Source organism: Schistocerca nitens, chromosome 1, assembly GCF_023898315.1.
Source record: "Schistocerca nitens isolate TAMUIC-IGC-003100 chromosome 1, iqSchNite1.1, whole genome shotgun sequence".
NCBI classification, from domain to species: Eukaryota; Metazoa; Arthropoda; class Insecta; order Orthoptera; family Acrididae; genus Schistocerca; species Schistocerca nitens.
Window position 1 is genome coordinate 1132888001 of NC_064614.1, and position 18012 is coordinate 1132906012.

The following is an 18012-nucleotide window of genomic DNA, read 5'->3' on the forward strand; positions in this document are numbered from 1 at the left end:
TCTCTACAAAGCTACAACGAAGGCAGTCATGCTGATTGATGTCCCCCTGATGGCTAAAAAACATTTGCTTGATACATTTTGTAATTTGCATTTGGACAAACAGTTATTTAGGGTGGTCAAGACAAATGGGACACCCTTTATATCTCCTATTATGTGTATTACTGACACCAGTGGTTTCTTTATTCCAGCAATTTCTTGCATTACCAAGATGATATTATTTTAGCTTCTTTGAGAAGCTTTTTCATTGCTAGATTTTCATAGGCTCTTCCCCCTTTTCTCATGTTTTACATTTTAGTTCTGAAGGAAACTTATTAAAATTTTTCACATTTTCATTGTGATACAGTAAATGAGATGCATGATTTGCCTTATGTTAAGACTGAATCATCGCTTTCTATCCATCACAGTTCAGGTCTGAACAAAGTAGCTTATTCAGTGTATTATTGTGAAATAAATAAATAAATAAAAATATAAACAGATCTTTGTTTCATAAATTGAAATCTTGATGAGACATAAATCGTTCATAGACCACGATGTATTCGGACTTCAGTCCATACTCAAGAAAAAGTATGTTGGGAAAAGGTGTAAATAATTGATGTAAGGTGGAAGAGAAGAGAATTATGGAGACTGCTGTGTTAGGAGATAGAGGCAGGACAAATCTCTCTGTGAATACTGTTAATTCTCTTCCTCTCTTGCATCTTGGGTGTCTGTCAGACCTTTGGGTGTTATCCTTTCTGATGAAACCTTCACCCCCTTTCATTAAATCTGCATTTGTTAGGACTTTTGATTGAAATTTGACTCTTTTTTTCAGAACAGCAGTTGTATGGGCTAGAAACATTAAATTCTGGGTTGTCAATTCTGTGTAAGGTTGGAAGGAAAGTTACTCCCTCTTTTTTTTAATGTAATTCTACAGGGTTATTCAGGAGAAATGTCTCTCAATTGGTGGGGTAATTCTACACGTGACAATAAACCAAAAAAGTCCAATGAACATATGTCCGATTTTCGATCATTACGGTAGTGGAGTGGGTTGAAGACTACACACATCCATGAATGATTATTAAAACAAGTGTGAATATTATTTACTGAAATACTGTGTAGATGCTATGGTTGACAGAATATTAATGGGACAAATGATTGATCCCTAGTACAAGAGGTGTTCAAAAAGTCCCCCCACCCGTCTCAGTGCACTTAAAATGTGTTGGAGGATGTGTTGTGTTACATAGCCATCATCATTTTCGAGGGCTTCAATGCAGGCAGCAGCATCGGTGATGTAAGCATACCCCTTTAACCACCACCATAAGCAGAAGTCTGATAGGATGTGGTTGGGCGATCAGGTAGGCCAGTTAATGGGCACGCCACAGCCACTCCAGCATTGAGGAAATGTTATTCAGATGGTGCTGGGGTACTTGTCTGGCACAGTGAATCAGTGTTCCATCAAGTTGCAGGTACATTTGCCATTTTTGCTCTAATGTCACATCATCCAAAAGTACAGGTAGGTTTTCTGTCAGGAAATGTGCATGTGCTGCAGCGGTCTTGCGATTTGGCAGGAACATGGGCCCAATCAACAGGTCATCAATTACACCACACTAGACATTCACCAAGAACCTATCTTGGAATCTTGTTTCCCTAATAGTGTCATGTGAGTTCTCCATCACCCTTGTATGAGAATTGTTGGCATTCATAATACCATTGCATGTAAATGTGGCCTTATCTGCAAATAAAGTGTATTGCATGATGTGTCTGTGTACATTCAACCATTAACAAAATTGTTGTCTGCTTACTGAGTTGCCTGGATGCAGATGTTGCATGGACTTCACATGGAATGGGTACAAGCCCTCGGAATGTAATGTATGCTACACATGCATTTGTGGAATATTGAGCTGATGGCTGAGGTGCCATATACTGTTGGTGAGACTGTGTTGTACCATTGCAATAATGTCGTCGATTTCCTCAGATGACTGGACAGCCCCAGTTTTTGATGTTACATGTACACTGATTAGTGTTCTGTCACAGCCTCAGGGGCACTGCCATTACAGTACCAATTCACAAACAACACGTTTGCATATTCTGCGTAGACGAATGAGTGCTGCATAGTGGAACGAGTGGGGCATGTTTGTATTCACAGATACAATGGGCTTGCTCAATTAAACAACACTCAAGCATGTCATGCGCACAGCCTCATGACTGCACACTGATCTAACCCACGATTGCATACTGGGTACATTTGTAGCTGTTGCATCGGTGCAACATAACAGTGCTGCCATATGTTGGAGAACCCCCACACCTCTTGTAGAATGGATCAGCCCCATCTGTCCCACCACTATTCCGTCCATCACAGCGACTACACAGCATTTTGGTAAGTAATATTCACATGTGTCTTCATATCCATTCATGGACATGTGTATTTTTCAACCCACTCCATAATGATTGAAAATTGGACATGCTTTCATAGGACTATTTTGGTTTTCTTTCAAATATAGAATCACCACACAAATTACATGACATTAGTCCTGACTCACATGATGTAAGTTCATTTCTACTTGTTAATATAAATAATTTAAACAATTTTTTAACTTTTGTCTTTCCAAAGACGTCATTCTTCTCGCAAAGATAGATGACCCAAGACAGCTCACTCTCATTTGCAATATTCCCCTCCTTGGTTGTAGCCAAAGCTGATTCTTCTGTCTCATATGTAGTATGTTCCTGGTGACAAAGAAAGAGGCTGTGGAGACAGTTGGTTATATTCTCTGATGTTTTATTGTTTATTTGTTACTGTGTATTCTCCATTTTTGCATAATCATTTTAACATCATCAAAGATTGTAGAGTTTATGAATGAATTAATGCTGGTAACTTATTTAATTTGAGCAGTGTGTGTGTGTGTGTGTGTGTGTGTGTGTGTGAGAGAGAGAGAGAGAGAGAGAGAGAGAGAGAGAGAGAGAGAGATATGGAAGGTGCAGCACAATGTGGCAGCTATGTAAAAACATTTAACAACCTTTGATGTTCTAGAAATGTAGAATTCGAGATATAGTTCATACAAATCTTTCCTCTGGTAGTGCTTTAATTTTAATATTTCTTGTGTTTGCTGTTTTATATTCATGTTAATACTGGTACTGTATTTCAGATTGAATATTTATAAGCAGTTAATATTCTGAGCAAGCCGAGTTGGGGTGTGATGTGTGTATAGCAGTACTCTTAGGGTTGGAATGAGAGATAAGAATTGTATAAGGCAAAATTTCTCTCTTGACGATTCTCATAGTAAAAGATGTCTTCTTCATCTCCTCCTCCTCCTCCTCCTCTTCCATCATCATTTCCTCCTTCTTCTTCTTCTTCTTCTTCTTCTTCTTCTTCAAGATGTGACCCAGAAACTATTGTGAAAGTTAAAATGAGTACAGGGTGTACATAAAGTCTGGGAACACTTTCAATTGTTTATTGCACAAGAACCAAACATCGTACAAACATCATACATATGTAATTTTGAAGAGAAACTCTGAAATTGTTTTTCATGTATACCGCCACAGCGTAGTTTGGTAATTTGCCGATTGTCAGTGCTACTCGCAAACATCTCAGCTGTGCTACAGAAGGTGACAGCATGTTTCATGAAATGGCCTTCCCGATCACCAGATCTCACTCCTTGAGACTTTTTTCTGTGGGAACACATTAAAGATCTGGTGTACGTACTGCCTCTACCACGTGATGTAGCAGAGGTCCAGGGAGAGAACATGGGAAGTGACTGCCACTGTCGATGATGCCATGCTGGGATGGGTATGGCAAGAATTCGATTACAGTATTGATGTCTGCTGGGTCACACATGTTTCGCATATCGAATGTTGGTAAAAAAAACTTTGAAGTTCTCTTCAAAATGCAATGTGTATGACATCTGTACAGTGTTTAGTTCTTGTGCAATAAATAATTGAAAGTGTTCCCAGACTTTATGTACACCCTGTGTTTATGAATCATAACTGCATTTGTATGGTTGGCGAACTGATGAACCCACCACCAGCAAACTGGGTATAGTTAATGTACTGGATTTAACATATTTCTGCATCTACATCTATAGGACTACTCTGCAGTTCATAATTAAGTGCCTGGCAGGGAATACATTGAACCACCTTCAAGCTATATGTCCATCGTTCCACTCTTGAACAACACACATGGAAAACAAAACACTTAAATTTTTCCTTTGAGCTCAGATTTCTCTTATTTTTTTATGATAGTGACCATTTATCCTTATGTAAGGGGATGGCAACAAAATGTTTTTGTATTTAAAGGAGAAATAAGGTGATCAAAATTTTATGAGAAGATTCTGCTGCAATGAAAAATACCTTTGTTTTAGTGATTACCACCAGCAGTCATGTATCTGTGGCATTCTCTCTTCTATTGCATAATAATACAAAACGAGCTGCCCCTCTTGGAACTGTTTCTGTGCCCTTCTTCAATTGTATCTGATGTGGATCCCCCACTGTGCAGCAAAGTTTAGAATAGTGAAAGACAGCCCAGTTAAACGAATACCAGGGCCATAATTGGAGGTCTTCTTTGATACATGTTTGATGTGCAGCAGTTTTCTACAAAGGGGATGTTATGTAATGGTGGTCATGTAAGATGTAACACCTCTTTTATTTCATGAACTGTTCCAGATATCAAAACGAGGTTTTCTGCAATTGATAGTATGCTGAGGAACACATAATGTTTTGTGTGGATAATGCTCTGAACTCTAGTATGTTTTTATTGAACCATATACTTTTTATAACTGCATTCAGTAGCTCCTATAAAGACAATTACAGGTACATAGCGCTTGTTAATATTGACATTGAAAATTTCACAAGAGTGTCAGAGGTATATACTAAAACTGAAAGGCAACGCAACCAGACTTGGTTGTTGCAGTGTAAACACCACAAAGCAGGGTTCTCGTGCCAGGCTTTGTCATTATATGAAGCAAGACAGGCCTGCTCCATTCAGATAAAATGTCATTTCCTATACGACGACATATGATTCTTGTATATGGAACTACAGCGGTTGCTAGCTCCTGGTGGAATTGATGGGGCTTGGGAAAATTATTTCTAGTGTGTGGTTGTTTCCAGGGTTTTGTGGAATCTAAATTTGGAGTAAAAAGAAAATACTTGTTCCTTTTTGCCTGGAGATTCCTGAATTCTTCTTAAAATTAAAATCCCTTGTGTTAGACAGCTTTCTAAAAGTACTACTCCAACTTGTAGTTGTACAAAATACCCTGTAAATGAGCTGAAAATTTTATTCAGAATGACTTGCAACATGTCACCTGCAAAAATAAATACGTTTGTTAATGAAATGTGCTCAAATTGTTTACTATTGACTGCCAGGCACATTTGCAGTTACCCTTTGAGAGGTACATGAACAGATCAAAATACATTGCATGACATGCCATTGCATGTTGTGATTCAGTGGCACATATTGTCTGGCATAGTTGAGACTTCATGACAGATTGCATCTCTCAGAGCTCCCAATAGAAATCAAGAGAAGTCAAATCATGGGATCTGGCCAGCTATTGTACTGCAGCATTCCATCCTATACAATGGTCAGGAAATTTTAGCTTTCAGTATTTGTGTTGCTACATGGGAAGAGAGAGCTGGGCTGCTATCATGTTAGAACCATATGCATTGTTGCATATCCAGAGGTAACTCTTCTAGAACAACAGGTAGAATGTTTGTAAGCAATTGTGCATATGTATTTCCGTTTAACACCTGTGGAATGAAAGAAGGTCCTACAATGGAATTTTCTATGACCCCACACCATACATTTATGCTTCATGGTAGTTAGTGGTGTACCTGATGAAGTCAGTGTGGATTTTCAGATGCCAAGTAGTGCAGGTCCCTTAAATTTACATTGTAGTGTTTTCTAAACATTGCTTCATCAGTAAAGAGCACTCTTTGGATAAGCATAGTGTTTGCTCTCAGGCACTGCAGGGGAAACCAACAACTTCTATATGACATTCAAAATCACATCCTCTGAGTGAGTGCTGATGTGACATATGATACAGTTGGAATTCATGTCAGTGCAAGATGCGAATGACATTCACCTGGAATGTACATTCCTTGGCAATACATCTCGTACCACTATGGGGACTGATAAGCATCGTAGCCAGAACAACTTCTTCATGTGATCTGCCAGTTGCAGTGTTTGTCATTGCCTTATGATGTTGAAACTGCCTGTCTGCAGTAATAACCCAATAATAATTAGTGGAAGTGCTGGTACAACGGACAGTGACAGTCAAGATAGACATCATTATTCTGCAGTACCATTTTGACAGCATTTCTGTGACATTGACCTTATAAAAACAGCATGTCAATTTCTCCTCATTGGTGTACACGTCTGCATGCAAAGAATATTGAAGCAAAATGATCTATTGATATGACACAGTTCCTGCTAGTTTTGCAGCAAATAGTCTAAGGGCTCGATATGATTGCGTAGCTTGGATGAGCATGCTTACAATGGAATAGCCTATTCCAGCTGACTTGGCTCTCAATTTTAGAATATTTCATGGATTGTTTTACAGATAGTTTCAACCTCAAAATTACCAAATATTATATCACTGGAAATTTAGTGACTTTATTGTTAGGAAATTGTAACACCAAAAGGAATGGAAAGATCAGTGTGGGGCCACACAAAGAAAGATGGAAAGAAAGCAGCTGATATCAGACAGACAACAAAGGTCATTGACGTAATGGAAAGAGTGAACTCTTTGGAAAGGCAGCAAGCTGGTCACCTTGAGCCCAATTTACCAAAAAAGACGAAGGGGAAGATCACCAGACAGATGAGACAGAGACTTGAAAAAGACACACGGATTGAATTGGCAATGGGAAGCTCAAGATCGACAGAAATGAACAAACTTGTAGGGATCCTATGTTGCACACAGACTCAAAGAGGCCATATCACCAAGTGGTCGAATTGAAACTGAAACTCTCATTCTGGATTATCATCACCTTCATCGTCATCACCACTGTACTCATCTTTTCAAGAAATTCAGCTTCCATAAAAAAAAAGTGTTTCCTTCTGTTTAAAAAACTGTGCTTGATTCAGTATTTCAATCAATACAAGAGTTAAGACCCTTCATCTTGTAACAAATGTAAGTGGCCTTGTCATTTGCCAGAAACCTAATTTTGATATCTGGAACTGTTCACAAAGTAAAAGGGATGTTACATATTAAGTGACTCTGTAATTCCAAACTGTATACCAAACCAGACTTCCAATTTGGCTATAAACAGTGCTTGATTCTTGCATCTTTTATCTCAAACTGAGACTGCCTGCATCCCCCCTCCCATCTTCCTGTCGAGGCTTCCTCAATGCTCCAGACACTTGTCTAAGTTGTAGAGCATACGCCAGAAACTGCCGTGTGATCATTTGGTTAAATCCTGAATGAATAGCAGTGAAATGCATGCTGCAATGTTTTATCAGTAACAGTGGATATGCAGAACTGAGTATAAACTGAGATCTTACTGTATTTAATGGATTTTCAATTATAAAATAGTGGGCAAGATGACTACAAGGATTATGATGTGGTACAAACAAATTTGAGTTTGTACTGAAACTATTTACAGTTTCATTCTTTTTGGTGATAGTTGTTCATGCTGTGCTATCAGAGGAGAGCCTTCGCAAGGTTAATAGTCATGACTGATTGATGGAAACTAGTGTGTTTCCTAGTGAGGTGGCACAGTGTAAACCACTCGGCTCTCATTTGGAAGAGCTGGGGCTGAATTTAGTCTGACCATACAGATATAAATTGTGCGTGGTTTCTCTAAATAATTTAAGGCAAATCTCAGGTTAAATCATGTGAAAAGGGCACTGCTAATTTTCTTCTAAGGCCAAGCGTGCACTCTGTATTTAATGAGTTCATTGTTCATATGATATTAAACCATAATCTTCCTTGCATCCTTTTTTATCTTTGTAAAAACAGGAACTATGATTGATTTAACTTTGTTGTTTGCATCCAGTGGGGAATTTAAAAGATTACAATAACTGTTAATTTTAAGAGTTCACAGCAGTATTGTGTGTAAGAAATTTGTTTTAAGTAATACATTTCATGTGACAGAAATTTCTCATGAAAAAACAAATGTCTTTGATAGGTTGCAACATTCCGGAAGACAAGGCATGAAAACCTGGTTCTTTTTATGGGTGCTTGTATGAAGCCACCACGACTTGCCATAGTGACAAGTATGTGTAAAGGAATGACGCTGTATACACACATACATTTGCGTAAAGACAAGTTCAATATGAACAAAACCACTATTGTTGCTCAGCAGATATCTCAGGTAATTAAAATTATTGTTTCACTAGGTTAAGATACATGTTCTGAATGTGTCTCATCCGTGAGGAATAAAATTCCCTGCTTTTATATGCTGCTTCATGCTTATAATTATTTGAATGCTGAAAACCATTTTGACTCTTAAATAAATATTGACAAAAAGGATGTAGGGGAAGACTATTAACTGAGACTGCCAAGAAAGATTTGATGAATGAGAGTAGATGTAAACATAAATAGCACTAAGTAGTTATCATGGAATGTACTATATGGTGCTGTTACTTGCTGTTTAAGATGTTCATAAAACTATTTGTGTTGGGTTATGAATTCAACTTAGTGTTGTGGTTGATTGTAGCAATGTTCAAATATATTACTTCTAGTTGTACATATTTCGGAGTGAATGATCCATGCTACAGAATGAAAAAGTTATTTAAATATACTTCTCTTCTACAAGGTCATGATCTCAACCTCATGTAATTGATCAACTACAGTCCGATTCACGAACAATGGCATTTCACATAGGTTGAGGCACATACGGGAATTGCATTATTGCTGGTTCTAAGTGACAGGTGCAGCACACACATACACATACTTTGCACTGAAGAAAGCATGTATCCTGCCAAGTATGTCTCTTGGTTGTGTATGGAAAATTTATTGCTTACCACTAGAATCAGCAGTGACAATTTGCAACAGATTGAATGAAAATTCACTAAATAGCTCGCTGCAGTCACGTTTAATGTTCACATTGACTAAGACATTCGCAGTAGAGCTCACAGAACACTACTGAAAGCTTAATGGCAGTCGGAGAATGTGAGACATAAGTGCACAGAACATAAACTCAATGGCCATTGTTCGTGTCCCCAACTATAGGAGTGTGGTAACAACTTTTGGTTCTTCTTCCTTTGATGTTTTCAGTTTTTCCAGTACTCCTTTATCTTCTTGCCATGTTCTATTTTCCTTTCTTCTGTCTATGTGCAGATTAAGTTCTTCCACCTAGTGATAGCCTTCTAAATTTAGTATTTTATTCTTGAAAAGGTTTCTTTCTGTTACTTCTTATTCTTTATTGTTTCTTTTTAGTTCTTTCATCATTTCTGTAATCCATGTTGTAGTGTGTTTATTTTTCTAGAAATACCAGAATATTAGTTTCTGTAGTCTGCTATTGTTCACTCGGTAGAGGTGTCCATAGAAGATTACCATATTTACTCGAATCTAAGCCGCACTTTTTTTCCGGTTTTTGTAATCCAAAAAATCGCCTGCGGCATAGAATCGAGTGCAAAGTAAGCGGAAGTTCTGAAAAATGTTGGTAGGTGTCGCCACAACTAACTTCTGCCATCAATTACATGTAGCACAACACAGGTATGCTTTGCAAGCACAAAGATAAATACTGGCGCCAAAACCTCAGCGTCAGTAAATAAATTAAAAGAAAAGGTAGAAGAATGTAAATATTATGCCATGTATTCTTTCGTGTTTGCTGCTATCTCATTTAAATCCTGTCTGTCTAATAAACTACGAAACTAGAGTGAGAAAACAGCAAACGCGGAAGAATATACATATCATGTCATGTTTATATTCGTATTATTCTTATGTTGAATAGTGATACAGTCAGAAATGAAGCATGGCAACTGACTAGATTCTTAAATATAAGATGACTCTAATTTCTGTGCAGAATGTAATGTACTAAAGAGGCATCTGCAAAGATTTTCAAACGGAGAAAAATTTTCGCTAAACTCTCGTTCAGAAGATCTTCTATCATACGCAGTCTATTATTTGGTTCTTGTTGATCATTATCAAAGAAAGCAGCAGTGTAAGTAACAACAAATAGCAGTATCATACCATTGTTTCGCTTATGAGACAATTCCTCTCTTTTTTTTTAATTGTAAGCCGCGGTAGCGCGCACAAAAGCAAGCCATGCCGCGAGCAGCGACAGGTCGTGGACACTCATTATCAGAATGTGACAAACAATGCATGACGCAGTACAATAATGCATTTTCAGCTTAGAGTGACGTAAACCCCTATAACAAAGATAACGACACTTATCAGATCAAAGCAAAATAAGTAATCGATTCAAACCAGACAAAGCACGCGAAAAAGGAAGTGCCTGACACAGCAATGGCTACTTGCTAAAGCTTAACTGTCAAGCTTACGACTCGAACCAAACTACTGTAGCTGTATCTTCATCCATTTGACCTCAATTGTGTTTCACGTTGCAATGGACCAACTTTGTTTCGATTTGGAGGGGCGGTCTAAAACTTTTCTCTCACACTGAATTTCGAGTCTCAAATTTGAGGAGCGGCTTAGATTCGGGAAAATTTTTTTTCCCCAATTTCGAGTCTCATTTTTCAGGTGCGGCTTAGATTCGAGTGCGGCTTAGATTCGAGTAAATACGGTGAGATTAATCTTTGCTTTGCCACAGCTTCTAATATTTTCCGTGTATTTCTGTATATGTGCTTGTTTCTTCTCATTTTCCAACCATCTGTAGTTTGTATTGTACTGATTATTTTGATGATAATCTGTTTTTGTAGTACCTCTATTCTGTCAAATTTATAGTTAATTGTTAATCATTCACATGTGTATCAACACCACTGTGGTAAACTGTTTAGTTTTGTTTTCTAGATATGTATTTCTTGTTATCAGTATTTTTTGTCAGACCAAATGCTCTTTCCATTTTATTAACTCTTACATCTACTGCAAATTTTTCTAGTCCTTTCTGCCACATAATTCCTCAAAGATATTTGATCTTACCTCTTTTTGTTTCTATGTATTTTTCTATCTTTTCTGTAATTGTCATGAATTTTGTTTGTTCAGCTGAAATTTTACTAGTTCTGTTCACTGTTTCTTTTCCAGAAGATTTCTTTGAATGACTACTTACATCAGTGTGTCTTACATTATTGTAAAGTTGTGTGCAAAAGCCAGTCAGTTTGCTTTAATTAAATTTGTTTGCATCCCAAAATTATTGGTTTAGTTTTGTGATTTTTTGACATGCAGTTACTGTTCTTTACTACTACTACTACTACTATTATTATTATTATTATTATTATTATTTGTATCGCCACTCCATTAAGGCAGTACTTCCCTATGAGTGTCTTGTTTCACCATTATCAATGACAAATACTTATTCTACATTTGCTTCTACAACAGTTTTCACTTTATACTTTCATTAGCATATTATGCCACATATATTAAACTATTTCCTATTATCCTCTATCGCACTAGGATAAGAATTTTATAGAAAGTCCTCAGTTTTCCAGTAATGCAGCAAACAAAATTTTTTGTTTATAGTTCAATATGATGCAAGAGCTGAAAACGTGGGGCTTCTGTTCTAGCAATGAATGCTTCTGTGCAGTATAATGACAGTGACTCTCAGTTCCTCATGAAATGTGACTTCTTCCAGATTTGTCTTTTGGAAGTCCTTCTGATAGTAGCCTCAAAGCCATCCTGCCCCTCACAGTCTATTGCTTACCATAAACTCATCACAGACCATTGCTTAAATATCTACCAAATAATAATAATAATAATAGTCAGATAGGTATGTGGTGTAAATAGTGCTATATATCCTGTGAACATTCAGTATATTCACCAACAAAAGCATACAAGAACATTGAGGCAAGAAGATAGCAAAAACATTAAACCTAAGACATTGCATGCAACAAAGGTAAAAATGTGTGGCAGAGGGGTTATGTGTACATATTTGATAATTTCACAACACACAAAAACAAAATACAGAAAAAGACCAAAGTCAAAGGTGAATACTTTGCAACCAAAGGTATTGATCTTGGAGTTGTTAACTGCTTTCAACCATGCTTGAATATCCTGTTTTTATTCAGAATATGTGCATGTTTAGGTGGCTGTTGAGGATAGTTTGTAGGCACTCAACTGCTACCATGGATGCGCTAGCTGTTGTGTTGCAGATTCCACCTGAATTTTGTTTGATGTTGTGTGAATATGTTACTGTATGGACATGACTTTGTCTGACGTGCAGTCTGTCGTACCTAACTCAGATCACAATTACAATTTGGGTAACTGCACGGTTAGGTACACTTTGCAGTATGTTGGCCAAAATATCTGGGGTACCAGCATACCCTGAGGGCATTGTTCCTGTTTGCCATTGTCTCATGGCTGTGACATCAGATTGAACTGGGTCTGGGGTTGACTATCAGTGCCCCGTCATTACTGCTACATACACACCTATGTTGCCACCACGTAGGATTTCCTCGGAAGCACTTGACAAGTGTTGTTGCGTGGTGGCTACTCAATCTGAAGGTGTCACCTTGGGGGAGCTTGGCAGTAATCAGACTGGTTCAGCTGGCAGTGTGTCAATGCTGCTATGGCAACTGTTTGGGAGATTTGTACTTAACATAGAAATTGAATTGTTGGTGACCTGAAGCAGTTTGTTGGGCAATTTATCACTGTATACTGTGAATACTGTTTGTACTTAATGTCAGTAGTTGTTGCTGCCAAATGAGTAGCAACAAATCATCAGACACTTTGGAGGTGTCTACTAAATTAAGTAGATAGCTCCAGAACTCTGATGGGATTTTGTCATCACATTTTTTATGGTATATAACTTGTCTGATCCAGAGATTGGTGGATTTTGTACAGTGAGAAATCAACTCGTTTTTTACTCTGTTGTAATGTTTGAAACTAATGCTGTTGTTTGGTGGTCCAAATTACTGATCACCGAAGAAAATTATTTGGCGTTATCAGTAACTTGTCGATGGAATACATTTTCCATTACTGTGAGCCAAGTTTGCAGTTGGGTGGGCCTAAACAGCAATGTACGTAATTGCAGAGGCAGTGCAGATAAGCTACTGTGTCCGACGGGCAAGTATGGCTAAACTGTTCGCCGGTACTGCTAAAGTTTCTTAGCCTGATATAATCACACCTTCAGTTTTTCTGGGAAATTCACTGTACCCTAGTGTGGGACAGGCTCTATCGCCTGCGTTCATGGCTCTGTTATAGAGTTCATTGTTACATATGGGGCTGTGGCATGCAAGAATTTCCAGGAATGACAGAGTTTTTTAAGTTACAGTTAACATCATCTTCCACTGTTGTAAGCATGTTTATTGCACTGTGGTGTGACCTGACCATGTGGCCTGCTTTTGTGGAGTTGTTGCAGAATTAGTGCTGCATTTGTTTAGCTGCTCTTGGTTCAATTCAAAGTTGACAAAAGGGCCAGTTCCAAAACCTTTTTTTTTTTGCGTGAAATTTGTCGATCCTGTTGATGATGGTGTGGAATAGCTTGTCATTGTTGTTCATTGTCTCAGTATGTATTTAACTGTTTGTGAAAGATACTGAACAGAATAAAAGTTCTTAATCGGGGTTGGATAGGTAAACCATATAAATTAAGATTGTATCCTTAAAGAATTCAGATGCAACAACATTCAGTCAAGAAGATAGCAAAAAGGCCTGAACTTACAAAGTTACAGCAAAGATAAAAAATGTGTGTCAGGGAGGCCATGTATACGTATCGATGATTTCACACCACATGCAAAATACATCCCCGCTACAAAAATAACACAAGATGTGTTCTGTAAAAATGTTACTGACTATCTTCTTTATTAGTGTCCAGCTCTGTAGTTTGTTAGTCCATCATTTTTGTGTGTTTAAAGTTAGGGTGAAGTCTGTTATTACATAACAGTAATTTTTATTGTCACCTCTCCTTTATTTCAACATAAAGGAGTTGCCCGTCATTTATTGCGTCAGCTCTCATTTGAATCCTTAATGCTTTGTCATGTATCACATCATCTCTCTCTCTCTCTCTCTCTCTCTCTCTCTCTCTCTCTCTATATATATATATATATATATATATATATATATATATATAAAAAAAAACAAAGATGATGTGACTTACCAAACGAAAGCGCTGGCAGGTTGATAAGACACACAAACATACACACAAAATTCAAGCTTTCGCAACCAACGGTTGCTTTATCAGGAAAGAGGGAAGGAGAGGGAAAGACGAAAGGATGTGGGTTTTAAGGGAGAGGGTAACGAGTCATTCCAATCCCGAGAGCGGAAAGACTTACCTTAGGGGGAAAAAAGGACAGGTATACACTCGCATACACACACATATCCATCCGCACATACCTGCTTGTGTCTGTGTATGTGCGGATGGATATGTGTGTGTATGCGAGTGTATACCTGTCCTTTTTTCCCCCTAAGGTAAGTCTTTCCACTCCCAGGATTGGAATGACTCCTTACCCTCTCCCTTAAAACCCACATCCTTTCGTCTTTCCCTCTCCTTCCCTCTTTCCTGATGAGGCAACAGTTTGCTGCGAAAGCTTGAATTTTGTGTGTAAGTTTGTGTTTGTTTGTTTGTGTGTCTATCAACCTGCCAGCACTTTCGTTTGGTAAGTCACATCATCTTTGTTTTTAGATATATTTTTCCCACTTGGAATGTTTCCCTCTATTATATATATGTATATAATCTCCCTCCCATTTTTTTAAAGTTCCTGATTGCTGCCTATTTTTGTATTCTCTAATGTTGCCCTAGTCTGAACATACCTATATTATATTTTCACTTTAATTATTTCCATTCCCTTGCCTGAATGAACTGTTTAGTAAGTGCCATAAATGTGTTGCTATTCTGATGTATTAAATGTTATCAGTATTTTTTGTCTTTATCATCATCATCCTCATAACTACGAGTCTTAAATTTGTAGAGAATGTGATTGTAAAATTTATCATTTAGTTCATGCAATACTTGTGTTCAGCGAATTTAAGGGGGAAGTTTTGTTACATATAAGAGTGAAAGTCATAGCACTAACATACCTTGGAAATAAATGTATTGAATAAATAAATATTTTAGTGTGTATCCAAATTAACAATAGTATTGAGAGAACTGCTGTGAATAAGAGTTTAAATTTCTGCAGTGTATTTAAGATAGAATATTGAAATTTCACGGTTGAAAGTTCTCGGAACATTTATTTATCTGCTTATTCCTCTCAGGGAATGGGATACCTTCATGCAAGAGGCATCATTCACAAAGATCTGAAGAGCAAGAATATATTCTTAGAAAATGGGAAGGTTGTGATCACTGACTTTGGCTTGTTCAGTGTTACAAAGCTGTGCTATGGAAATAGGTAATGTACTCACTATTTTGTTAACTTATGTTATTATGCAGTTCTGTGGTTGTGTTTTCCAAATAATGTAATGACCACTGAAGTGTCTGGTACCAGTAACGTAAGAGGCAGTGTCTTAAACCCTCTAACTGGGAATGTGAATGGCTATTCGTGGGCGGTGAATGTCTCCACTGAAGGCAATGAGACCATGTAATCGTCTGTTGCAGTCTCAGAGTGTATTTCTCTTCTGTCTGTTGATTATGGGCAACATTACCATCTCAGTTAAGCGTGTAAATATCTCGTACGACATGCCAGTTTGGTACTGGTTGGGAAATGAGCAGGTGGGAAGAAATCGCGAACTACTTTCTCCTAGTGGAAAGAAAAGTGTTAAGTGTAAAGTGTTAAATGAAAATGTTTAGAAGGCTACTAAATATTTTAGAATATAATGCATTTATTCTTTATCAAGCCACTGAGAAGGCAAAGGAAGATGTTCTTATTAATTCAAGGCTGTGTCTCATAATAAAACTGCTGGAATGTAATGCGAATAAACCGGACTGCAGGACTTTGTTTTGAAGGTTGCATTAAACTATATCACATTGAAAGCTCATTTTAAGAGATCATATGTGTTTTACACATGGTATGGATCTACTGTTAATTATCTCTGAAAATTTCTTGGTAAATAGTTCTAGTGGTAGAGCAGTTTAAATAAAATGCTGCACCCTTAACTAGTTTGTCTTCAGAGAAAAAAAAAGTACTGAGAGAAATTACTTTTTCATCTTCTGTGCATTTTTATTTTGCTGTGTAATTACTTTCAAGTGATGATTTTATTAATTCTCTTAACATTTAAATTATTGTTTATAGCTGGAATCTTGGCAAGCAATGTCTGTGATAATGTAGGCAGATGGTATATTTTTGCTTACATATGTCTAAAATGTCAATGACTTGTTCGTATAACTTAGTGCATGTCATGCTAGCTTATGAGACAATGAAGTGAGCCAGAATTCAAACGTTTGATTCGCGATCATCGGTCTAGTACACTGGCGAGCATTGTTGAGGTTTTTAGGTGATGTTTCATGCTCCTACAGGCAAATGTTGGGCTGTTTCACCATTTCTGCCTCACAATTTATGCAAACATTGAAAATACAATAACACAAATAATGATGTGTACACAATTCGGTTGCCGTGTCATCCTCGGAGGAGGATGCGGATAGGGGGGGGGGGGGGGGGTCAGCACACTGCTCTCCCGGTCGTTATGATGGTATTCTTGCCTGAAGCCAATACTATTCAGTTGAGAAGCTCCTCAATTGGCATCACGAGGCTGAGTGCACCCCGAAAAATGGCAACAGCGCATGGCGGCCTGGATGGTCACTCATCCAAGTGCCGACCACGCCCGACAGCGCTTAACTTCGGTGATCTCACGGGAACCGGTGTATCCACTGCGGCAAGCCGTTGCCCACCCTTATTCCTGGTAATGAAATATCCAGTCAACTCCTATGACTACAGGAAAACTGCTACAAAGAAGGAAAAGATAGTCATGTCTGAAATAGAAGGAAAAGGTAGCAATATCTGAAATATCAAACTTTTTCTCAGTCCATACAATAAAAAGTATGTCACCTCATTATTGATGTATTTGTGCTGTGAAAACTACTCCTTTGCTTTTGGAGCCAACAATTTTAAGAATTAAAATCTTGTATAAAATGTTGTAAGTAAAGGGTTAAGTTAAAGAATAGACATGGAGAAGGGTGCCTTCATCATGCACAGCCAAAATTGTCATTAACTATATAAAGTGAACTTTGTAGGAGAGGCTGCTCCAGCTCATGAGCGCTGTGCTGAGGTGTGGAGTGCTCCTTCCTGCACAGATTGTCGCTCACTGTGAACAGTCAGGTGGGCTGGTGGCATGGCAACCCTCTTGATCTGCCTTATGCATCTTGCACGATCACCAACATAGTGCTCTTAGCAGCTGCAGCATAGTGACATGCTACCTCGGGGAAATAGTAAGTTAAGAAAATAAAAAAGAAACATCTGTTTTTAAAAGAAATTGCACACACGTACTGGGTGTCTAAAATTAGATTTACTCTTTTTTTCCATAACAACAATGGATATGCCAGGTGTTAGTGTTCACAGTGTTAATGTGGAGGATGGCCTTCATTGTTGCACCCTGAAGAAAAAATTTTTCTTTGATTTTTATTCTTTCATTGCTGAAAAAATTGCTCACAATAATACATAGATCCAAATGTGCACAGATCTGTGCAGTATTTCTGTGGAGCTTGGGAAATGTTTTTTGCTGCAATGAATGAAACCATTGTGATAATTTCAGAATTTTGTAGTGTATATCTTTCATGATAGTTGAATTTTGCAAACTGATAATTTCCATGTAGTGGAGTGATAATGGCAACTCATTCAGTGAAATCGAGAAAGCAGTGCTGAACAATTTAATTTCCATTTCAGAGATGATGACCTCTCAGATTATTAGCTGCAGGTAAACCTTTCGGGATGTGAGGTCGTGGTCCATGAAACTCCACTGTTTGTCGTTTCGGAGGAGCACCTCTGAGTATGTCCTGCACAGTCCTGGACGAAACGTCAGGAACAGAAGAGTTTCTTGGACCATGACCTCACATCCCAAGAGGTTTACCAGCAGCTATGTCATCCGGTTGGGAAAGCCTTCATTCTATCTCAGATTCTTG

General features: G+C 37.9%; 1 protein-coding gene across 1 annotated transcript in view; it reads left to right on the forward strand.

Moving 5' to 3' along the window:
* The window catches only part of LOC126199478 (kinase suppressor of Ras 2), a 139053-nt gene that overhangs the window by 86761 nt on the left and 34280 nt on the right, over positions 1-18012 (forward strand). Inside the window, exons 13-14 of the mRNA XM_049936403.1 lie at positions 8092-8277; positions 15216-15349. Of these exons, the coding sequence (XP_049792360.1) occupies positions 8092-8277; positions 15216-15349 (320 nt within the window). The remainder of the gene's footprint in view (positions 1-8091; positions 8278-15215; positions 15350-18012) is intronic.